The following is a 26,078-nucleotide window of genomic DNA, read 5'->3' as shown; positions in this document are numbered from 1 at the left end:
GGATGTCGCTCATAGATGCGCGATTTCGCGCAATGATGATCCACCAGCCATTCCCCAGTGGAGCACACCACCAACACAGGGAACAAAACAACACATTATCCACCAGCCATTCATCAGTGGAGCACACCACCAACACAGGGAACAAAACAACACATTATCCACCAGCCATTCATCAGTGGAGCACACCACCAATACAGGGAACAAAACAACACATTATCCACCAGCCATTCATCAGTGGAGCGCACCACCAACACAGGGAACAAAACAACACATTATCCACCAGCCATTCCCCAGTGGAGCACACCACCAACACAGGGAACAGAACAACACATTATCCACCAGCCATTCCTCAGTGGAGCACACCACCAACACAGGGAACAGAACAACACATTATCCACCAGCCATTCCTCAGTGGAGCACACCACCAAAACAGGGAACAAAACAACACATTATCCACCAGCCATTCCTCAGTGGAGAACACCACCAACACAGGAAACAAAACAACACATTATCCACCAGCCATTCCTCAGTGGAGAACACCACCAATACAGGGAACAAAACAACACATTATCCACCAGCCATTCCTCAGTGGAGCACACCACCAACACAGGGAACAAAACAACACATTATCCACCAGCCATTCCTCAGTGGAGCACACCACCAACACAGGGAACAGAACAACACATTATCCACCAGCCATTCCTCAGTGGAGCACACCACCAACACAGGGAACAAAACAACACATTATCCACCAGCCATTCCTCAGTGGAGAACACCACCAATACAGGGAACAAAACAACACATTATCCACCAGCCATTCCTCAGTGGAGCACACCACCAACACAGGGAACAAAACAACACATTATCCACCAGCCATTCCTCAGTGGAGCACACCACCAACACAGGGAACAGAACAACACATTATCCACCAGCCATTCCTCAGTGGAGCACACCACCAACACAGGGAACAGAACAACACATTATCCACCAGCCATTCCTCAGTGGAGCACACCACCAACACAGGGAACAAAACAACACATTATCCACCAGCCATTCCTCAGTGGAGAACACCACCAACACAGGAAACAAAACAACACATTATCCACCAGCCATTCATCAGTGGAGAACACCACCAACACAGGGAACAGAACAACACATTATCCACCAGCCATTCCTCAGTGGAGCACACCACCAACACAGAAAACAAAACAACACATTATCCACCAGCCATTCCTCAGTGGAGAACACCACCAACACAGGAAACAAAACAACACATTATCCACCAGCCATTCCTCAGTGGAGCACACCACCAACACAGGGAACAGAACAACACATTATCCACCAGCCATTCCTCAGTGGAGCACACCACCAACACAGGGAACAAAACAACACATTATCCACCAGCCATTCCTCAGTGGAGAACACCACCAACACAGGAAACAAAACAACACATCCACCAGCCATTCCTCAGTGGAGAACACCACCAATACAGGGAACAAAACAACACATTATCCACCAGCCATTCCTCAGTGGAGCACACCACCAACACAGGGAACAAAACAACACATTATCCACCAGCCATTCCTCAGTGGAGCACACCACCAACACAGGGAACAGAACAACACATTATCCACCAGCCATTCCTCAGTGGAACACACCACCAACACAGGGAACAAAACAACACATTATCCACCAGCCATTCCTCAGTGGAGCACACCACAAACACAGGGAACAAACAACACATTATCCACCAGCCATTCCTCAGTGGAGCACACCACCAACACAGGGAACTAAACAACACATCATCCACCAGCCATTCCTCAGTGGAGCACAACACCAACACAGGGAACAAAACAACACATTATCCACCAACCATTCCTCAGTGGAGCACACCACCAACACAGGGAACAAAACAACACATTAGAGAGGTTCCGCATAACGTAATTACGTAAGTAAAAAACGTAGTGGATCTACGGAAAGTCTTACGTAAACTGCATGCGCATCTGTGTTCCGCCATACGGAGTTTTAAAATCACGTAGCTGCCCTTGGCAACTCCGAACGCGGCAGTGTACGACCAGATCGACCTGGGGAGAGAGTCATAAATTTGTACCACAATCCACTTACGGACCAGCTACGTTATCAGAGCCCTATCTACGTACTCTACGTAGACAACTTTCCGTAAGTAGAGTGCAAACTCGCGAATTCACGGGTTTTCCCCGCCCACTAATGTAAAGTTGCTCAACTTTACGTAGTGCGGAACCTCTCTATTATCCACCAGCCATTCCCCAGTGGAGCACACCACCAACACAGGGAACAAAACAACACATTATCCACCAGCCATTCATCAGTGGAGCACACCACCAACACAGGGAACAAAACAACACATTATCCACCAGCCATTCATCAGTGGAGCACACCACCAATACAGGGAACAAAACAACACATTATCCACCAGCCATTCATCAGTGGAGCGCACCACCAACACAGGGAACAAAACAACACATTATCCACCAGCCATTCCCCAGTGGAGCACACCACCAACACAGGGAACAGAACAACACATTATCCACCTGCCGTTCCCCAGTGGAGCACACCACCAATACAGGAAACAAACCAACACATTATCCACCAGCCCGATTCCTCAGTGGAGAACACCACCAACACAGGGAACAAAACAACACATTATCCACCAACCATTCCTCAGTGGAGAACACCACCAATACAGGGAACAAAACAACACATTATCCACCAGCCATTCCTCAGTGGAGCACACCACCAACACAGGGAACAAAACAACACATTATCCACCAGCCATTCCTCAGTGGAGCACACCACCAACACAGGGAACAAACCAACACATTATCCACCAGCCATTCCTCAATGGAGCACACCACCAACACAAGGAACAGAACAACACATTATCCACCAGCCATTCCTCAGTGGAGCACACCACCAACACAGGGAACAGAACAACACATTATCCACCAGCCATTCCTCAGTGGAGCACACCACCAACACAGGGAACAAAACAACACATTATCCACCAGCCATTCCTCAGTGGAGCACACCACCAACACAGGGAACAAAACAACACATTATCCACCAGCCATTCCTCAGTGGAGCACACCACCAACACAGGGAACAGAACAACACATTATCCACCAGCCATTCCTCAGTGGAACACACCACCAACACAGGGAACAAAACAACACATTATCCACCAGCCATTCCTCAGTGGAGCACACCACCAACACAGGGAACAAACAACACATTATCCACCAGCCATTCCTCAGTGGAGCACACCACCAACACAGGGAACTAAACAACACATCATCCACCAGCCATTCCTCAGTGGAGCACACCACCAACACAGGGAACAAAACAACACATTATCCACCAACCATTCCTCAGTGGAGCACACCACCAACACAGGGAACAAAACAACACATTAGAGAGGTTCCGCATAACGTAATTTTGTTAGTAAAAAACGTAGTGGATCTACGGAAAGTCTTACGTAAACTGCATGCGCATCTGTGTTCCGCCATACGGAGTTTTAAAATCACGTAGCTGCCCTTGGCAACTCCGAACGCGGCAGTGTACGACCAGATCGACCTGGGGAGAGAGTCATAAATTTGTACCCCAATCCACTTACGGACCAGCTACGTTATCAGAGCCCTATCTACGTACTCTACGTAGACAACTTTCCATAAGTAGAGTGCAAACTCGCGAATTCACGGGTTTTCCCCGCCCACTAACGTAAAGTTGCTCAACTTTACGTAGTGCGGAACCTCTCTATTATCCACCAGCCATTCCCCAGTGGAGCACACCGCCAACACAGGGAACAAAACAACACATTATCCACCAGCCATTCATCAGTGGAGCACACCACCAACACAGGGAACAAAACAACACATTATCCACCAGCCATTCATCAGTGGAGCACACCACCAATACAGGGAACAAAACAACACATTATCCACCAGCCATTCATCAGTGGAGCGCACCACCAACACAGGGAACAAAACAACACATTATCCACCAGCCATTCCCCAGTGGAGCACACCACCAACACAGGGAACAGAACAACACATTATCCACCTGCCATTCCCCAGTGGAGCACACCACCAATACAGGAAACAAACCAACACATTATCCACCAGCCCGATTCCTCAGTGGAGCACACCACCAACACAGGGAACAGAACAACACATTATCCACCAGCCATTCCTCAGTGGAGCACACCACCAACACAGGGAACAAAACAACACATTATCCACCAGCCATTCCTCAGTGGAGCACACCACCAACACAGGGAACAAAACAACACATTATCCACCAGCCATTCCTCAGTGGAGAACACCACCAATACAGGGAACAAAACAACACATTATCCACCAGCCATTCCTCAGTGGAGCACACCACCAACACAGGGAACAAAACAACACATTATCCACCAGCCATTCCTCAGTGGAGCACACCACCAACACAGGGAACAAACCAACACATTATCAACCAGCCATTCCTCAGTGGAGCACACCACCAACACAGGGAACAGAACAACACATTATCCACCAGCCATTCCTCAGTGGAGCACACCACCAACACAGGGAACAGAACAACACATTATCCACCAGCCATTCCTCAGTGGAGCACACCACCAACACAGGGAACAAAACAACACATTATCCACCAGCCATTCCTCAGTGGAGCACACCACCAACACAGGGAACAAAACAACACATTATCCACCAGCCATTCCTCAGTGGAGAACACCACCAATACAGGGAACAAAACAACACATTATCCACCAGCCATTCCTCAGTGGAGCACACCACCAACACAGGGAACAAAACAACACATTATCCACCAGCCATTCCTCAGTGGAGCACACCACCAACACAGGGAACAGAACAACACATTATCCACCAGCCATTCACGTCAGGCGAAATAGCACGTCATAGTACATTTGAGATCAGCGGGAAGAAGATGACGACGTCCACTAATTTAGTATCTGTGCACACGAATCTGCTGTGTGTGTGACTCTGTGTGTCAGCTATGATATCATCTTCTGTGGTTCCATGCCTAGCATGTACGTCTGAACCATCCTGCAAAGTTTGAATGACGTAGGTTGAGCGATCGCTCCGCGAAACATACTTTTTGAAATTCTCTCCATAGTTTATCTTCCACCATTGAAATTTTGAATTTCTTCAAAAAAAGTGCTGAGATGGGTGGCTTGCAACCTCGATATGGCTTGTTCCAGGCATGCTTTGGAGCCATCTTCTGTTGAAGTAGTGGCGGGGATCTGCCCTGCAACTGCTACAACAAAAAATGATTCGATCTGAGAAAGGGTGAGACCGCGAATCTCGGTTGAATATTGAGTATTTCAAGCCTTTTCACGACGAAGATGGAGTTCTTTTTGGAGATGGACGTCGCGGCAAGGGACATGGTGTCCGACTTCTGGCGTCTGGTGAAGCCAGGGATCATTTGTCCAGTCAGGTCGGCAGCCTAACCGTCGGTAAGCTTATGTTTGGATCCCGTTGTAAACAAGCCGTATTTGGGGTCTTGAGTGTGTGGTCGTGAGGGATCGAGGGAGCCTACAGACGGAATTGGTAGTGCTCTAGGGTCCGACCTAAAGTAGAAAGGAATTCGATTACAGATTTGGTACCGAAACCCACGTGGATGCCCCGGAAAAGTCGTCGTGGTCGTGGAAATACAGTCCAAAAACAGCAACGTGGTAGTGCTGGTTGTGAGCAGACTGATCAAAGTTCGAGTGTCAGTGCTGTCAGTGTGACAAATTTGGACGTCGCGGACGATAAAGGAACTGTTGCGCGTGCTGGTGAACACCTTGTATGCACCATGTCCTCCAAATTTGATTCGTATTTGAAACAGTATCGTGGAGCTCGCGATGACTTTGATGTCTTTTGGAGAAAGTTTATGGTGGCTGCTCAACTTCAACAATGGACAACAGAGGAAAAGCGAATGGCACAACTTCCGTTATTCTTGGATGGAGATGCCTTTTTAGTGTGGGATGAGCTCTCTGATGAGGATAAGAAAAAAGAGAACAGTGTGAAACAACGGCTGCGTGATGCCTTCACGCTGTCGACAGGCCAGGCGTATGGCCAGTTTGTTACGCGCACCCTTGGTCGCGCCGAGAGTGTGGATGCCTACGCTGCGGATCTGCGCCGGTTGTTAATCGCAGCCGGACATAAAGTCGAAGCGGACGGCAAGTCACCCATGCTCATCGAGCAGTTCATAAGGGGCTTGCCGTCGACAGAAGCCAACCAATTGACATCGAATGGTGACACGTCATCAATTGGAGCCTGCGTGGCATATGTTCGTCGCCTGCGCACTTCGGTGTCGCACATGTCGGGTGGTGTGTCAGCCGTAGCAGCGTCTTCGGTGAAGTCGTCATCCTCATCCAGCGGGCGAGGACGATCCAGTTCAGTGCTGTGCTTCGAGTGTCATGAAGTCGGGCATATTTCACGGAACTGCCCGAGTAAAGTTAAGAAACGACGAGATGGTGCTAGTGGTAACTCAGGTTGGCGTCTGATCTGTCACTTTTGCGATGCGGAGGGACACCTCAAGAAAGATTGTCCCGAGAGAGAAGCGTGGAAGAAGTCCCGCAGTAGTAAGACGTCAGCATCTGCTGCTGCTCCAGTTTCTGGTGAATCCGTTCATCACGTTCTGTGTGTGCCATCGACAAATGTTCGTCTGCCTCGCGTGTACGTCGATGCAAAATTGCCTGGCGGGGAGGAACATCGTGCTGTTGCAGTGGTAGACACGGGATCCTCCCAAACGTTGCTGTCTGCCCAGTTGGCTAAGGCCTTGCACTGCCAGCTGACCCCCTCCAATGCACAGATTTCTGCAGTCGATGGACGGCCATTGCCAGTCTTGGGCGCTACCAGAGTCACACTATCACGACAAGACTCGGCGAATGTTGTGCTGCCGCAGACAGAGGTGGAGGCGCTCGTTGTGGCAGATCTCAAGTCAGTGTGTGCAGATGTACTAATTGGCTTGACCCTGATATCAGCTGTGGGTGAGGTTCGCGTACGCTACGATGGCGATGATCTGGCGTCAGTGGTCTTTACAGCTGCTGAACCTGTCTGTGCTGCCGCAGCAAAGAAGCCAGAGCATCCACTACCGTATGTGTCAGTGGATGAGGATGAGGTCGGTAACGTCACACTTTCAACGAGTGATGGCAGCGTACGCTGGAATAATGTACTGAGCCGGTGGGAACTGACATGGCAATGGAATGATGGCGTCGGTCCTGAAGCCAGTGTTGGGTCGGGTATCGGAGAATACTCGCGCCATAAGTTGACGGCGGAGCAAGAGAAGTTGTTCCAAGATGAAGTTGATCTGTGGATCCACAACGGCTGGCTGGTCCCGCACGATACATCAGTTCATGGTCCCCCACAGTGTGTTCTGCCGCTCATCCCGCAGGTCCAAGAGCACAAACAGTCTACTCCAGTGCGACCGTGCTTGGATTACCGGTCGCTGAATCGTCTTGTGAAGTCCGAGCCTGGCAGAGAGGCCCCTATCTGTGGAGACAAGCTGCGCAAGTGGCGCAAGGCTGGTCCTGCACACGAGTATGTCCTCATGGACATCCGGAAGGCCTACCTGCAAGTTCATGTAGCAGAGCAGCTTCAGTGCTTCCAGATTGTGTTGTGGAAGGGCAAAAGATTCGTAATGCAGCGCATGGGTTTTGGATTATCTGTCGCTCCAAAGATGATGGACGCCATAGTCAAGTGGGTCCTGCGCGATGTTCCGGGAGCCGACAATTACGTCGACGATGTGTTTGTTGCGAAGAATCACCAGGTGGAAGCCGAGGCAAAGTTGGCAGAGTACGGCCTCGCAACGAAACCTGCTGAACAGCTGCCTGAAGCTCGAGTGCTGGGCTTACAGTTGCAGCAGGATGCAACCGGCGAAGTGACATGGGTTCGCCGTGATATCGATGTGTCTCTACCAGTGCGTATCACCAAGCGCAGTCTGTTTAGCTGGTGTGGCCGCGTCATTGGTCACTACCCGATCTGTGGGTGGTTACGTACAGCATGCAGCTTCGTCAAGCGTCTGTCATCCGAATGTGGCAGCTGGGACAGCGAAGTGTCTGACGTAGTGTACCAGTGCTGTCGTGATCTATCTGCTCGTCTGTGCACCGAGGATCCAGTGCGTGGCCAGTGGCATGTTCCAGTCAGTACCGGTAGAGTGCAAGTGTGGTGTGACGCATCTGACCTGGCGTATGGTGTTGTCCTGGAAGCAGGCGGTGTAACAGTGGAAGACCGCGCGTGGCTCAGGGCCAAGGACGACAAGCGGCATATCAATGTCGCAGAGCTAGAAGCCGCCATCCGAGCTCTGGAATTGGCTGTTGACTGGAACGTCAGTGAAGTGCACCTCCTGACCGACTCTAAGACTGTACACGGGTGGATTCAAGCTACATTACGGAACGCGTCCCGTGTCAAAGTGTCGGGTCTGCAAGCTCTTCTGGTGCAACGTCGTTTGGCTATCCTGTCGGACATGATCGCTGTTGCTGGGCTCAAGGTCACCATCGCGTGGGTGAAAAGTGAGCAGAATCGTGCCGATTGCCTGACCCGTGTTCCGCACCGATGGACAGCTCTCGCCAAGACTGTTCTCAAGTCTGCAGATGAGCGTCGCCATGAGGGTACGTGTGGTATCTCTGTTTCTGTGCCGTTGCCATCATTGTCATCGGTTTTTGTCTCACTTGACAAGATAGCTGCTGAACAGCAACGTGATGAATTGATTTGTGCCACTATCTCTGACTTGGTAGCTGGTAAGCCTGTGTCTGTGGCTGCATTCAAGCGTGTGCAGCATCAGCTTGTAGTCGTTGAAGGTGTATTGTACCGCAGTGTAAATGACCCGATAGATGGTGAAGTCGCAGTGCCCGTTTTACCTATGTCGCTCCGTGAAGAGGTATTGTCGTCTGCACATTCTGCTACTGCCCATGGCAATTGGGAGGCCATGTGGCGCAGTATCCGCCGTCGGTGCTATTTTCCCAAGCTAGCTGAGAGTTGTCAGCAGTATGTCCGAGACTGCAGCCCTTGTCGTTGTGCCAGCTCTATGTCTGCTGGCCCAGTTCCGAAAGTGCGTTCCGACTCGCCCAGCCGACCGTGGGAAGTAGTCCACATTGATACCCTTGAGTTGGGTGCGTGTCATAGTGGCAGGTATCATTGTGTGTTGGTCTGTATTGACTCTTTCACAAAGTGGGCAGAAATTATTCCGCTTCAGAGACATGATGCGTCCAGTGTTGCTGCCGGCCTGGTGGAGTTGTGTACCCGATGGGGTCCTCCACGTGTCATTCGCAGCGACAATGGGTCAGAGTTTTGTAATGCCATGGTCTCTGCATTGTTTGATGTCTTCGGTGTGCATGTTCGCCACGGCGCAGTTCGCCACCCGCAGTCGCAGGGCAGCGCTGAGCGCTTTAACCGTACCCTGCTGAATATGATCCGTAAGACCATTGACTCGTCGTCTGATTGGTTGACAGAGCTCCAGGTATTATTGTATTACTACCGTACTCGCCCCCATGCTGCCATCCAGATGTCGCCAATGATGGCCATGGTCAACTGGGAGCCATGTGACCTGATCGTAGAGCATCCTGTTGTCGAAGGTTCGCTTATGTCCTGGTCAGCTGAACTATCACTGAAGTGCGCTCGGATTCGTGACTTTGTCAATGATACTGTGGCCGAGTCTGATGCTGTTTTGGCTGAAGAGAGTGAGTGTCCGTTTGTCGTTGGTGCCCCAGTTCTTCTCCGTCGCCCAGAACGTCACCAGAAACGGATGACTCCATATGAACCTGGTTGGTCTGTAGTGCATATCGTGTCACCGTCTACCGTTGTCATCAGCAGCACCAACTCCAGTACCGGCCGGATTAGTGAGAAAACGGTCAATGTGGAACTGTTGAAGCCTAATGCGTTGCAAACAGAGCCAGCCCCAGCAGCACCTGCAGATGGTGCCGCTGCAGAGAATGACAGTGACAGTGCCACGTATGTCCGTGTGTTGCCAGCAGCCGAGCCCTCAGTTATGCGGGCATATGGCTTGCGTGATAGGGCTGCTATTGTACCACCAGCACGGTATAGTCACCAACTTTCCGTTGTTGGCCTGCGTGTGCGCATCTGTGTGGGTATGTGTGCGTGCGTGCGTGTGTGCGTATGTGCGTCTATTCAAGCCATGTGTATGTTCGTGACATCTTTGCCTTACTTGTTTCTGTTTTATTATTCTTGTGCTTTTATTTATAATGTCATCAGGCGGTGAGGTGTAGTATAAGTTTGTTGATGACATTCAGGTATTCATTGCATGAATGGTTATGTCATCAGGCGGTGAGGTGTAATGGAATTGCATGATTTGCAGTTCATTATAAAGTAATCAATCTTCTCCTTCGATCTTGTTCAAATAATTCTCTAAATGTACTGATGTTTTGACATCATAGTTTTTCGAAAGATTCCAATAATTTAGTTATCATATGTTGACTCGCTTTGAATCGCTGATCAGAGCATGATGATGTGATCTGATCATGCTGTGCGCCATTTTTGCTATGGTTCTTTGATGCGCGTGAGGGCATGAACCTCGCGGCATCAGGCTGGCTTTTGTGGATCTTTTTACTCTCCTTTTAGACTAATTCCTGTAAACAAGCCGTATTTGGGGTCTTGAGTGTGTGGTCGTGAGGGATCGAGGGAGCCTACAGACGGAATTGGTAGTGCTCTAGGGTCCGACCTAAAGTAGAAAGGAATTCGATTACATTCTGCTCTATGTGGTAGATCACAAACAATTTGATATCGCACAAATTGATCTCAGCATCGTGCGTACGGTATTTTATATTCAGAAAATTCCAAAGTGTCTGTGTGTGGCCGTCCTATGCCACGAGAAACTCCAATCAGGCTCCTATGTCCTCTGCCTTCATGATTGAATGTCCACTTCGTTTGAACAACGAACACAACAATCGAGGACGGCTTTGCAATGAAAAATACAGCTATACTGGAGCTGAAAAAACGGAGAAAAAAACGTGCTCAGGATGAGACTCGAGTACACGCATACTCTCCCCGCAGGTGAAACGCAAATTTTTGTGAAAAATGCGTGTCGCCGACTGACCAGTAATTTCGCCTGACGATCAGTGGAGCACACCACCAACACAGGGAACAAAACAACACATTATCCACCAGCCATTCCTCAGTGGAGAACACCACCAACACAGGGAACAAAACAACACATTATCCACCAGCCATTCCTCAGTGGAGAACACCACCAATACAGGGAACAAAACAACACATTATCCACCAGCCATTCCTCAGTGGAGCACACCACCAACACAGGGAACAAACCAACACATTATCCACCAGCCATTCCTCAGTGGAGAACACCACCAATACAGGGAACAAAACAACACATTATCCACCAGCCATTCATCAGTGGAGCACACCACCAATACAGGGAACAAAACAACACATTATCCACCAGCCATTCATCAGTGGAGCGCACCACCAACACAGGGAACAAAACAACACATTATCCACCAACCATTCCTCAGTGGAGCACACCACCAATACAGGGAACAAAACAACACATTATCCACCAGCCATTCCCCAGTGGAGAACACCACCAACACAGGGAACAAAACAACACATTATCCACCAGCCATTCCTCAGTGGAGCACACCACCAACACAGGGAACAAAACAACACATTATCCACCAGCCATTCCCCAGTGGAGAACACCACCAACACAGGGAACAAAACAACACATTATCCACCAGCCATTCCTCAGTGGAGCACACCACCAATACAGGGAACAAAACAACACATTATCCACCAGCCATTCCTCAGTGGAGCACACCACAAACACAGGGAACAAAACAACACATTATCCACCAGCCATTCCTCAGTGGAGAACACCACCAATACAGGGAACAAAACAACACATTATCCACCAGCCATTCCCCAGTGGAGAACACCACCAACACAGGGAACAAAACAACACATTATCCACCAGCCATTCCTCAGTGGAGCACACCACCAACACAGGGAACAAAACAACACATCATCAGCACACCGGCAACACAGGAAACACAACAACACGTGAAAGTCTTGCGCTTCAGGGACAAACGACTAAGTAGGAAGGAGGAAGGTGGCACAGAGAGAGAGAGAGAGAGAGAGAGAGAGAGAGAGAGAGAGAGAGAGAGAGAGAGAGAGAGAGAGAGAGAGAGAGAGAGAGAGAGAGAGAGAGAGAGAGAAGAGAGAGAGAGAGAGAGAGAGAGAGAGAGAGAGAGAGAGAGAGAGAGAGAGAGGAGAAGAGAGAGAGAGAGAGAGAGAGAGAGAGAGAGAGAGAGAGAGAGAGAGAGAGAGAGAGAGAGAGAGAGAGAGAGAGGAGAGAGAGAGAGAGAGAGAGAGAGAGAGAGAGAGAGAGAGAGAGAGAGAGAGAGAGAGGAGAGAGAGAGAGAGAGAGAGAGAGAGAGAGAGAGAGAGAGAGAGAGAGAGAGAGAGAGGAGAGCACCACTTTCTAGACTTCTTCTCCAACACACTCATGCTAGTTGTACAAGGCAGCAGCAAGCTAGCTATACACTGTGTACGCTACTACTCAACAGACACAGTGACCATGACGTTGTCTACATTACTGTACTTGGGAACATGGACAAATCAATCAAACGTGTCCAGGGTAACATAGGACGTCAGTGAGGGTAAACACCTAGAAAGATAGCAAGATTATATGGGGATGTATGACTCAGAGTCATTGACACGAACAGCGGAGTAGTGTAATGAACACACACCTGTCTTTGTCCTCCTCCTCTTGACATAAATCAGGTAGACGATCATCAGCATAATGAGCAACACGCCGAAACAGCTGGCGGCAATGATGGCGATGATGGTGGTCTTGTTGCTGTCACTGCCTCCCGATTTCACCACCGTGCTTGTGATTGTCATGGTCGGAGAGGAGACCTTCGGGGGAGCAGCTGCACACACATATGCGGCAAGGAGATGCGTGAGTGCATGTGCACACACATACACCCACACACACGTGCACACACACATACACACAGGCAGACACACGGGCAGACACACACGTACACACACGCGCGCAGACACGCATGGTAAAGAGCATCCTTCTGCAATCTGCAGGTACTACGAACGGAGTAGAGCATGGATTTGTGTGCACACGTTTAGACACACACGCACAGAGAGAGAGAGAGAGAGAGAGAGAGAGAGAGAGAGAGAGAGAGAGAGAGAGAGAGAGAGAGAGAGAGAGAGAGAGAGAGAGAGAGAGAGAGACACCCCCCCCCCTCCACACACACAGGCACACACACAGGCACACACACACACACACACACACACACACACACACACACACACACACACACATACATACCTATTTTTAACAGGAGAATAGTGCTCTGCATGTGCAGGAGTACAAAGCTCTCACCTTGTGTTCTAAATGCGCGCTCTCTTGCCAGCTCGCTTCTTCCAAAGTCATTGACCGCATATACGTTGACAATGTATGCCGTCTGTGGCTTCAGGTCCCTCAGGATATGCTCGCCACTGTTCTTGGTGATGTTAATCGCAATGTCCCCTATATCGGCTCCACCTTGCCCTCCATGCTTCAATGAGAACAGCAGTTCCGTTGCAGGGTACTCGTCCACGGTCAGATCCAAACGCCAGAAGAGCTTAACTTTGTCCGGCCCATTCTCTCGAAGCAGAACTTCCCGGAGTGGACTCGGCAAACCTGTGCAAGTGCAAAATTTCAGTGAAACCTGTCTGTCTTTAGAATTGAAAGACTCAACATGTAACCTGTCTTTAGAATTAACGGACCCATTATGCTGGGTAAACTAAGGCTTATTGGACAAACTTCAGTGAAGCCTGTCTTTTGTGTTGGGTAAACCCGGCGGGGCCTAGCCAGTGGATGTTCTACTTGTCCACATGGACGTGTGGTTGGCAAATTGGTTAGATCATTGGCCTTCCAAACAAGAGGTGGGTTTGATTTCGAAAGTGAGTGAAGATTATTTCCACCCCCAGGAGACCAATCTGGGATAGTGTACCTGACTTCGGCTGTGAAGGCAATGGCGACGAGGGAGGGGAGATGTGCACCGCTCTCAATACGTCAAACTTTGCGAAACCCGAGGTCTCCAACACCTCTTGCTCTCACAGTCAGATTTGACTATGGGCTATCTTTACCGTCAACTGAGCTGCCAATTACCCAGTGACCGACCACACAAATCTTACCTCTCCCGGTTTTGAATATCACCTGGGGTGTGAAACTGCGCGCACTGCCGTACTCGTTGTTGGCGCGCATGCGCATGCTGATGCTGGCGTCGCGCTTCAGTCCTTCAATGTTGTACTGACGCAGTCCTGGCGTCGCGGTCACGTTTGCCTCCTCCACTAGTGGCATGGAGTCCGTCTGCCACAGGATGGTATAGTGCGTGATGGGCACCAGTGGGTTCTCGTCGGTCAGACTCCAGACGATGAGCGCTGACCGTGCTCTGGGAGTCACCGCCAGCAGCACCACTGCGGGCGGATATTCTGCCACAAGAAAGAGAGAGAGGAGCGTCCCACCGGTTTGAATGCACAAGTATTTAGACCCTTGATTATTATAATCAAACTGTCATAGTGGGTGAATGAGGTCCATCTAGGCGTAAAAGGAGCCAACTTTGGGCAAAATCGGAAATTGAATATTTGGCCCGGCCATGTCCGGTGATATTTTAGTTGTTGCAGACATCGACTCTTTTAAGGTAGTCTTCCAGACTACATTTCTGTGTTCATCGGAATAGCATTTTTCTTTCACCTCCAATACAGATGACAGACACTAATGAGTATCACATGGGCTTCAAATAAAAAAATTTCATGGTTCGCGTCAGACTCGGTTTATCTATATAGATGCCGAGTTTTCCGCATCTGTAGGAACGCCACCACCCTTCAAGGATCAAGGCGCAGATGCAGCTCCTAAAGCGGTGGGAGGTGAGTAGATCAGCTCACCAGCATGTGGTCAAGGACCGAAAATCCCATTCACTGCATCCATGTTTTCCTCGTGCCAGGCCACGAGTTCCCAATTAACTCTGGGTCGCAGCACGGCTGGAAAAAATCAATCCGCTTCCAAGCAGGACTTGAACCTGGTAGAGGCGACGGTTCGATACCGGAACGGCTTGACAGCCAAATTTGAATAGACAAACCGATCATCAGCGTTGATTGTTCACTCAAAATATGTTTGTGGAAGGAAACTGGCATGTAGAAGTTTGCTCTGAGGCCAGAGTCAATCGAACTGAGCAACTCCTTTGTGTTGACCCATTGCCTCCAAGTTGCGCAATTTTTCGCTTCAAATCAGAGGTGGCTCCAAACCGGACATGTTTTAGAGTGCACGCCAAATTCACTCTGGGTCTGAAATTAGGTAATTGCTATCGCTCCACGACGGCCAGTACAGAGTAACAATAAGCCTTGTGTGTGCTTCCATTAGTTTTGATTGGTATGCGGTGCTTTATTGGCGAGAGGCAAGCCGCTGTTTACCTGCGACAAGAAGTCGATTTTTCGAAAGTTGTAAAACTCAAGTCGCGGTGGGAAGCAACACATCAAAAACTCAAATGCTTGGTATGGCGCTTCTGGTCATCGCAGAGCAATGGAATTTTGGCGCTGAGTAAAACACATCGTAGTCTCACTGTGACATACGTTTTCTAATCAAAATACCAAGAGAGAAAGTGAATATTGAGACCGTTCCGGTTTGCAACCTATGTCCTATTTGAAACCGTCGCCTCTACCCTCTGTTTCTCAATCATGGTCTTAGACCATCCCACTATGCCTGCCTGCGTCTTACTGCACCTAAAAACAAACAGCCCACTGAACCTCACACTGTCTGGACGAAGCAACTTACGGAACTCCGGCGTCGTAATGTCGTTGGACACGCTGGTCGGCCGGCCCTTGCCCTTGCTGTTGTGGACGACGAGCCGAAAGCGGTAGGTAGTCTGAGTGCTGAAGCCGGTCAGCACGATGCTGTGATCGGTGACCAGCGGCGGCGGCGTTGCCGTGTCGACGGGCGTCCAGGTCATGTTCTCGTCGTCTGTCTCCTTGTACTGCAACACCAGTCGGGTCAGGCTGGTACCGCCGTCATCCAGACCGGACCAGGTCACGCGGATCTTCTCGTGGCTGAGTGTGCTTGCCTCAAACGACGTTGCGTTGCCAGGCTCTGCGCGCCGGTGGCGAGTGGGGGTAGATATAAAAGTAAAGAACAGCAGCAGGGGGGAAAGTAGCACAAGGAAGACCCGTGTTTCAGCCACATTGCAATGAACCTAAGGGGGGGGGGGGAAAGTAGCACAAGGAAGACCCGTGTTTCAGCCACATTGCAATGAACCTAAGGGGGGGGGGGGTACAACCAGAGTCAGCAGTAAATGTAGCACAAGCAAGACCTGTGTTTCAGCCACATTGCAAAGGGGGGGGGGGGGAGGGTACAACCAGAGTCAGAACGAATTCACACCATATTCACCAGTGTGCTCCACCTGATGTCGTTGCTTACTTGTGATTGTTGTGTTGCCCGAAACTTCAAAGCTGCCGCCCATGGAAAATCCATTGTCAAAGGTGACTTTGAATGAGTACTGCGAGCCCTTCTCCAATCCAGATACTCTAACATCTCCCATAGTTTCTCCAGCACCAACAGTAACATTCTCTTGTAGTAGCATGCCTGTTGCGCCACTCGTCTGTCGTTTGTAGGACACCAGAACGCGTCTCAGTACACCGCGCTGGTCAGTCCACGTGTCCGGTAACTGCACAGAGCAACAGCACAGAGACACTCCGATATCAGGCAGGGATCACTGATACACCTCTTGCAGCTACACACTGAAGTGTTGCTCTGCAAACCGGAGAACATACTGCATCCATTTACATCAGCTTTCACACTGGGAGCTCCCTTGCCAGTTGGCGCACACACGCCAACAAGAATCCCAGTGAGACAACAGTTCCCTTACCTGCCAACGAAGCGTGATCGAAGTTGCTTCAGCCAACATCACCTCGACATCCTCAGGCGCCACAGGGTCTGCAGCAGATCAAGCATACACGCATGACAGCAGCTATAAAATACACAACCTGCCGATAGCAGTTAGCACAACAACAGCAGCACAGATGACCTGGTAAACACTGTGTCTGTTTGCAAGTAACTCATAGGCCTACATATGGCCACTCACACTCCTGCATACATACACTCACACACACCTGCACAAAGGCACGTACACACTGTCACTGCTCACCACTTGAACCTCCTCCCTCCACGTTTTCGGTTGCTTTCATTCACTTGCCGCGTGAACAGGCATGAATTTTCCTAATCATGCCGGGCAGCGCGTTTCAAAACTACATGCCCAGTCTCCCTGTGTTGACTTTCCAGACAATCATGTAGAAGTCCCTGAGCAGGCAGGGTACAGCTGGTCCAGTCAGCCAGCAGTACCCGGGTAAGACAAGTGCAGCCAGTCAACTAAGGACCACCTTGCCAGTTCAATACCCGGCAGATATGCCAGCAGTACAGCTTTCAACTTACATTCCATAGCAGTTTGTTTGCTATCGAAGCAAGGTTTGTTTGTTGACTTGACACAGCCAGGGTAGGCATAGTGGGATGGTCTAAGACCATGATTGAGAAACAGAGGGTACCAGGTTCAAGTCCTGCTTGGAAGCGGAAGGAATTTCCTCAGCCGTGCTGCGACCCACAGTTAATTGGGAACTCGTGGCATGGCACGAGGGTAACATGGATGCAGCTAATGGGATTTCAGTCTTTGACCACTTAGTGGTGGGTCTGATCTACTCACCTCCCACCGTTTAGGCGCTGCATCTGCGCCTTGATCCTAGAGGGTGGTGGCGTTCCCACGGCAGATGCGGAAAACTCGGCTTTTAGCCGAGTCTCGCGCGAACCGTGAAATTTTTAAAATTTTATTTATAGCCAGGGTAAAGCAAGATGCGCTGCTGCAGTCCTGATTGCTTCATATACTACTGCCGGTAAGGCCATGGACATGTAAGCACGTGACAAGCAAGCCATTCAAACCATGCACTGCCTTGTCTTTTCAACAACGCCGTTCTGAATGTGCACAGGGGTTTGTTCTTTCCCTCGTCTTCACGTTCATGCAAGCCTTACCAAGTGGATAGGTGCGCACAGCAGCCGTCTCGTTGCTGAAATCACTGTAGCCAATTGCATTCAGCGCTCGCACACGGAAGTGGTATTCACTCCATGGTGTGAGGCCAGTTATCATGCTGTCCAGGGCTGTAACGGTAGAGGAGGCGACTGGAACGGCGATCCAGGTGTCGTTGTCTCGCAGCCGCACCTCCACCTCGTACAGGATGATTGTGCTGTTGTGGTAGTTCGGCATAGGCCAGCTGATCATGACCGAGTCGGTCGTGACCTGCATGCTATCGACTGCTTTTAGGACCGGTGCGTCGGGTCGATCTACAAGAGAACAAAATCGAACGATCATTACACTCGTGCAGCGAACGTCCTCTTTGGCACACGCTCCGGCACGGACACCACCCCAGTCCATGTAGCTGGAGACCATTGCATACTACTAGGACCAAGTGACCAAGCACAGTGCCAGTGAGCTCTAGCATGCCTGATAAAATGTGCATGCATATGGTGGTGGTGTGTGCGTGGGGGGGGGGGGGGGTGCAACAGGAACCAGGGTAGCAATTTGCATCTCAAGTCCAGTGATATTGACACGCACTTCTCCCCCCCCCCCCCTCCCCAACACCCCGTATATTGCATGCAAGTGACATCATTCTGCGATGACGAATGAACTGTGCGCGCGCACACACGTTTGACTCTAGGGCATAGGACAACCTACGTTGCAGCGTGATGTGAGCATGGCTCCTGACACTGCTAACTGCATTGATCGCATGGCATGTGTATTGGCCCTCATCTCCAGTCATGGTCTGAGCTGAGGAGACGTTGGAGTGTCCGCGGAGTCCGCCGTGGTGCTCGTCACGTGCCCGTGTCAGCACCAAGTGGTTGACGAGTGTCAGATTGTGGCGGTGATGAGTCCAGAAGACATGCGGAGCGGGAACACCAATAGCGCTGCACGTCAGTAGGAGAGGGCCTTCGACAGGCAAGAGCTGCGATTGCGAAATGCCTGTGATTTCCGGTTTGTCTGCATTCCCGAAAAGAAGACAGTATATAATTATGCAGAGCGGTGAAACAATCGTACGATTCATTCCTCGTTCACCATGGAGACTGTATGTACAACACGGTTAGCATACCGGAATAGCACGAGCAGGTTGAACTACAGAAAATACAACAAACACACTACACAGGTTCACAATGGCGGGAAAAACTAAAGACATGATGTTGACATCAAATCTTATTATAAACAAAAAAATATTTTGTTCCAGTGATCGTGAACATGCGTGGTAACGTCCTCTTTGTGTGTTCGGCACTTTCGCAAGACAAGGGGAACTCTTACAATTGTCTTTGCACGATTAGGTAGTAGTCCTCACTAGCGGCATAGTAACTACAATCATGGCTGAAGTCATGCTCAGATGCACTAAAAATAGTAATAAAATAAGGTTCCTCACATTGTACAATTAGCTTCCTTGTGATGTTGACGTCACCAGCCATGTTGGTGGCATTGCAAACGTAATCCTCAGCGCTTCCACGTTGCACATTCGGTAGCGCATACTCCAAGGATGTTGTGTAGCGCTCCACCAGTAGCTGACCCTCACCGTCCCACCACTGCATCAGAGGCACGGGGAAGCCCGTGGAGTTGCATCGCATGACTGCGTCGGACCCTTCGTTGACAACAATATCATCAGTCGTAGTGATCTCTGGCTCAACTACAAGCGTAACACAACAACACAAAATGTACAGGCAATGAATTTGATCCAGTGACGTGCTGTTGGTTTTATTCTTAACACCCACACTTACGCACGCACACACGCACGCACACATGCACACACACACACACATGTACACGCACACACATACACACGCACGCACACACGCACGCACGCACACACGCACGCACACATGCACATGCACATGCACACACACACACACACACACACACACACACACACACACACACACACACACACACACACACACACACACACATATATATATATATATATATACACGCACACACATACACACGCACACGCGCACACACACACACACACACACACACACACACACACACACACACACACACACACGCACACAAACTACGATCAGCCAGGCCAGGTACTGGACAACAGAACCAATGCATGGTCTCTCACTACAAAGGATTTAACTGGAGGAGTGAAGAACAGGATGAGCAACTGGAAAGCTGCTGGTAGGTATGCTGAGGCTTTTCGCACCAATCCTCTTCAAAATCAGTCCTACAGTGACATTAAAAGGGAGCATATATTGTCACTTATAAAGCTTTCTGGGCGTTTGAGACAGTGACAGCGTATATGGAATGCAGCCACCTGCTCCTGGCAGCGGGCTTTACCTGCGATTCGCACACTTGTAAAGTTAGTCTCTTCAACTAGATCATCAAAGTCGCCAAGTATTGCGATTGAGTAGAGTCCCTCTCGTGCAGCCGTCATCGGAAAGCTCAGGTTCACCTGCATGACCCTGTCACAGGCAATAAACAAGGAAAGACCGCGCATCAATAGAGAAGCAGGCGTTTCATCCATGCATGGAGAAAACTCTTCTGCTCCGTACAACAATGAAAGACATTTAGAGAGGTGTGCTGCAGGGCTTCTACACACATCAAATCATGCCAGGCATTGATACCTAACAGGCACCCGCGCCATTCGATTACACGTCACCTGGACCACAAGTACATGACATTGTACATTATGCGGGAAGAGAGAGGATCAGATTGGAACATGTTGCAGCTTTTTTTTTTAAAGTTTCATGCAGAAGCAATCATCAGACAGTTTCTCCCTTTCATATTTGGAAAAACTCTGCACTTAGCGGCTTGAGGACTCCCTGGGAAGTTTTGCCACTGTGGCACACCTTTTCTATAAAAACCTGCCCTAACCAGTCGCCCTTGGTGCAGCGAAAACTTTCCTTCTATGACAGGATTCCGCTTGATCCGGGGTTGCAAGTTCGTTCCACAGCACTTTGGTGCATGACTCGAAATGCGTCCGGTCAGTATAGGATTGTGCTTGGTACAGGGTCCGGCCAACACAGGTTTTACTGTATTTGAATGTATGAATGTATGTTATCATCCTTCAAAGTAACATGCTATTATGTGTTGCTTTGCACCAAGAATCATGCATGAAACCTCAACCGTGCTAACGCTTCATCCAGAAGTACAAGTCGATGACATCAGTCATCCCATTGCTCTTGACCCTGCCATTTGGAAGCTATTGAGGCGCCAGAAACAAAACAACTCACAGTCCATTCCTAACGACGCTGATGTCTGCGGCATCACTGTGCCGAGCGATACTTGTCGGGTTTGTGCTGCTATCAGGTGCGTAGCGCCAGTTCAAGATGCCTCGAACAGCAGCTTGAGTTGCACTGATAGTCAGCACCACAGGCCCACCATCCACTTGAACAATTTCAATCGGTAGGGTGTTCAAAAATGCTGATGAATTCGACTGAGCTGGATTTCACAAAAGGGCATAACACGTCGACGAGGACACAACCAGGTGAGCAATTATCAGGACCATAGTTAGTATGCGCACCGCATATGCACACACATACACACATATACACACGCACACACTTACGCACACATACGCACATATGCGTGCACACACACATACTACCACTACTACTACTACTATAGCACGACAGCCCCATAGGGCCACATCACTCCCTTGTGACAGGGAGCCAGAGTCAGGGTAAGAGAGTCAATGCTGGCGAGCCACATGCCGGTTGAGATCTCGTGGAAGCCGAAAACATTTGTTGCAGAGCCGGCACACACACACACACACACACACACACACACGCACACATATATGCACATGCACTCGTACACACACACAGACATATTATATATATGCACATGCACACACACACACACACACCACACACGCACGCACATTCAAATACACACACATTCCCTGGCACGTGACAGTCAGCACACATGCACACCCCCCCCCCCCCCACCCACACACTGTTCAGAGTTGGATAACTCTGACTGTGCCCATATAAGTGATCCATACCTTTGGGAGAAATCCCCAGAATGGCATGCATACTTCAAATTGTTTTAACGGCATGGCCAATGGAAAAGTAGAGCTACTAGACCATCCACAGCTGCACCTTCAACACAATACAATGTCATGATTGTATCCTACAGGGTGACTGTTGAAGTGTGTCGCTGATCAGTGGGTGGCATGGTCAGTGGAGTCACTTGTAAAACAGTGAGACTGATCCAGGGTGCCGGTACTAGTTTCTCACCTGAGATCTGACTGGCCTCATACTGAATGCCATTATTCTTTAAAAACAAAAGCCCAAAATCACGATTGTATCCTACAGGGTGACTGTTGAAGTGTGTCGCTGATGAGTGGGTGGCATGGTCAGTGGAGTCACTTGTAAAACAGTGAGACTGATCCAGGGTGCCGGTACTAGTTTCTCACCTGAGATCTGACTGGCCTCATACTGAATGCCATTATTCTTTGAAAACAAAAGCCCAAAAAAACTCCAGTGACACCGATCCTTGGTGGAACTGGTTTCTCACACATCTACTGCAAGTTTCCAATCCCAATTATTCACAATGGATCTTGGCATGGTAGGAACAGGACGTATGCATCAATTTCCCCACCATCAGGTTTTGCGGGGCAAGTCCACTACAACCGTACACACCTTAATACCACCTCTGCATAAAAGGTCATGAACTTTGTGAGGTCATACACACAAATGTACTATAACGGGTTGTACCTGCCAAGTATGGGGTAACTTGCCCCGCAAAAAGGTGACGGCCATCCTAGATGCAAACCTCCCATTGCTCTAGGTGAAATCTGCATGCTTGGCATGAGAATGTTCTTGTTGACACGGCCGGAGGAATGAGTTTGGGAGTGGTCTGGGCAAGCTTGGGGGGGGGGGGCGGGGCTCTCCCCGGGAGAAATTTAGAAAATTTACGTGAAATAGACCGAATTTGGGCATCTCGAGAGGCTCCGGGAAATGCACAAAATCAGTCAAAGAACACAAACACAACTTGTTTATATCCACAAGTCGCACAGTACCGGTGATGGTAGCCGAGCAAGAGATTGAACACTGAGTGTAATAGTAAGGATCAATCAGAAGCCACACCACAGGGACAGGCTAATATGTATTATGTACTAAATGTAGAGACATGGCCTGCTGAGCGCTGTGCGACAATGTCTGTCGCTTATCCGCATGCCACGGTGCACACAACGCGCACTGAGATTGTCTAGCACATGTTGTAGACATTGAAATCCGCTGGGTTGAGAAGTCAAGCGGCCACGGCCACAGGGTGCTGGCCTTGCAGCAGCGGCGAGCACTGCTGGTCCATTTTTACAGTGTCATGGTTCATCAGTGGGTGTACGCGCTAAGGCAGTAAGGGCGCTCGGCCCCGGTTATTCCACCGGATTTCAATATCCACAACAGTACATGTATAGTGCTGCTCAAAGGCATACATGACTGCAGCACATGCAACAGTACATGTATAGTGCTACTCAAAGGCATACATGACTGCAGCACATGCAAGGCACGGGACGCTGAGAAGTAATTCCAATAAAACTAGACTACCTGATTACATTGTAGCATGAAAATAAGAACCACCAGAATATTTCCCCTTTCGTTTCTCTCGGCCACACATGGCTGCCCTATATTCTGGGTAAAGCGACCACTGAAACAAGACCGGTACAGCCCTGAGCAGTGCCAAACCTCCCAACTAGCGCAGGATATCCCCCCCCCCCCCACACACTTATTGATGCCTTCTGAAGTTTAGATGCATCTCCCCATGATTTCTGGATAGAAAACCTCTGTGCGTTGCTCCAATTTCTCGCCTAGTCACGCCGCGTTTGCTTGTCCTGCACATAACAGTTAGAGCAGTACTGGCAGTTCCCTACTGCATGGAGCAAGTCAGCGACTCTCCCCACTAAACAACAGTGGAGGTTTGCAGCTTCTAGGTTTGTACCGCTCATGCATGGTAGATCCCATACTTCAACATACTGAAGTACATTCTGATCTGTGTAGAAAGACAAGGTGTGCTGAGTGACTGCACTCTCTCTCTCTCTCTCTCTCTCTCCTCTCTCTCTCTCTCTCTCTCTCTCTCTCTCTCTCTCTCTCTCTCTCTCTCTCTCTCTCTCTCTCTCTCTCTCTCTCTCTCTCTCTCTCTCTCTCTCTCTCTCTCTCTCTCTCTCTCTCTCTCTCTCTCTCTCTCTCTCTCTCTCTCTCTCTCTCTCTCTCTCTCTCTCTCTCTCTCTCTCTCTCTCTCTCTCTCTCTGCTGTGTGCTCCCGGGGGCCCTACCAAAATGTATTGTTGTATTATAACCAGTTGGTAATACTGTCGTGGACATGGAAATCCGGTCGAATGACTCGGGGCCCGCACCCTCAGTGCGTACAGAACGTTGCACGCAGCAGTACACGTGTTGATCATATGCGAACTCACGGCTGCTTGGCCAGTGCACTGGGGCCGCTCGACCTCCGACTGGATTTCCACGTCCACCACAGTACATTGAGGACTGAGTGTGAGCAGTTCCTGCCTGTTGGCTGGCAAGTAACAAAATTCTAACATCCTACACTAATTTGATGAGGAAGGAAGCTCAAGTACATGGCTATAATATACTAATCATGCAGTTCCCTGCAGCAACACTAAGCTCTTGAAATGAGTCTGCAATCTGTACAGATGTTACCAGCTGAAACCACCAGCAACACTTGCATAGGAAGCACCAACTAGTTCAAGCATCTTCCAACCATTTGCAGCATGGAGAAAACATGGGCTATCCATTACAGGCTACCATAACACATTGAGCTAGCTCATCAGTACTAGCTGCTGGGCTGTGCAAACCCAACAGGAAGCGAACAAGCAGTTCCGAAAATGTCGACACTGCCAAATCAGCATGCCACATGTTTGTCACCGCCGGCTGCGGCATTAGCGCACAGACTGGCTGCGGCATTAGCGCACAGACTGTGCTGGTTGTCACGTCGTTCAGGGGACCATAATATATTCTTACTTCAGGATCAGGCTAGACAGCACCTGGCATTGCCTGATTACATATTTGCAATTTTACATTCTCCCCTGCAGCGCTACACAAATCATTTTCATCACTCATTGGGGCACACCGACCGTCCTCGAACTCAAAGCGTCGCAATGAGTCGCAAACCAAATGACTCCGAACCAGTGCTACACTCGATCGACACACGCAAAGTCCGGTGTCCGATTTTCAGAACGGGCACGCCTAAAACAAGGTCAAATCGCGATCAAACGGCGCAAGAGGCGTTTTAGAGCTATCCAGGCTAGAACCTGATTCGATGGAGCTACCCGGGCTTGTAAAGCAGATCTCGAGCATCATTCGAAATGTCTCTGAAAATCGATCGCGTAGAACATACACCGTAGAACAAGAACGGGGCGAAGAGAGGGTGGCTGCTGGACAGCGCTGCCAGTGCAACTACACACGCGAACAGGTTAGGACGAGTTGAAGGCTGTGCATGCAGGACACCTACATAATCATTGTATAACTAGTACTGTACTACTGGTACTGACCTAGTTCACAACAGGTAACTACACGACCTGAATGACTGGATCACGGTCGAAGCTCCGTCACATCTCTACAGCCCAACTACTCGTGTAGGTGCCGTGAAAACTAATCATGAACTACACGAAGATCTACATGATGCCACTGCCAGAACGAAGTACAAAGAGTAGTCAGTCTGCTCCCGTGAAGACAGGCCAAGTAACAGTAGTCTGATGTTATGTGAACAGTACGTGAGTACGTGAGCTGCTCGCTACATTTCGCCTGGAAGTGGAACGCGAGTGCGACTGGGTGGCATGGAGGCGGGGCTGTTCACAAAAAAATCCCAGAGGAAATCCTCAACGGCAGCTGTTATTCTCCCATCCCTGGATAACTGAGAGAACCTCGTGCACAACTAATGATTATCTTTGATACGGATTGGTGTACAGCTCCACAAAAACTCGATAGAAGTTACTCTGCCAGGCGCTCAGGTGACCATTT

General features: G+C 49.7%; 1 protein-coding gene across 1 annotated transcript in view; it reads right to left on the bottom strand.

Annotated features, from left to right (window-relative positions):
* Positions 1 to 26,078, bottom strand: part of LOC135818055 (receptor-type tyrosine-protein phosphatase S-like) — a 31,356-nt gene that overhangs the window by 4,155 nt on the left and 1,123 nt on the right. Inside the window, exons 2-12 of the mRNA XM_065331378.1 lie at positions 21,331 to 21,538; positions 20,435 to 20,559; positions 19,518 to 19,775; positions 18,791 to 19,093; positions 18,091 to 18,399; positions 16,940 to 17,007; positions 16,492 to 16,738; positions 15,853 to 16,164; positions 14,217 to 14,513; positions 13,420 to 13,719; positions 12,770 to 12,952 (exon numbers count right to left, since the gene is read on the bottom strand). Coding sequence (XP_065187450.1) covers positions 12,770 to 12,952; positions 13,420 to 13,719; positions 14,217 to 14,513; positions 15,853 to 16,164; positions 16,492 to 16,738; positions 16,940 to 17,007; positions 18,091 to 18,399; positions 18,791 to 19,093; positions 19,518 to 19,775; positions 20,435 to 20,559; positions 21,331 to 21,538 — 2,610 coding nt within the window. The remainder of the gene's footprint in view (positions 1 to 12,769; positions 12,953 to 13,419; positions 13,720 to 14,216; positions 14,514 to 15,852; positions 16,165 to 16,491; positions 16,739 to 16,939; positions 17,008 to 18,090; positions 18,400 to 18,790; positions 19,094 to 19,517; positions 19,776 to 20,434; positions 20,560 to 21,330; positions 21,539 to 26,078) is intronic.

Source organism: Sycon ciliatum, chromosome 1 (genome assembly GCF_964019385.1).
Source record: "Sycon ciliatum chromosome 1, ocSycCili1.1, whole genome shotgun sequence".
Lineage (NCBI taxonomy): Eukaryota > Metazoa > Porifera > Calcarea > Leucosolenida > Sycettidae > Sycon > Sycon ciliatum.
This window is presented reverse-complemented; position numbering and strand designations above follow the sequence as displayed.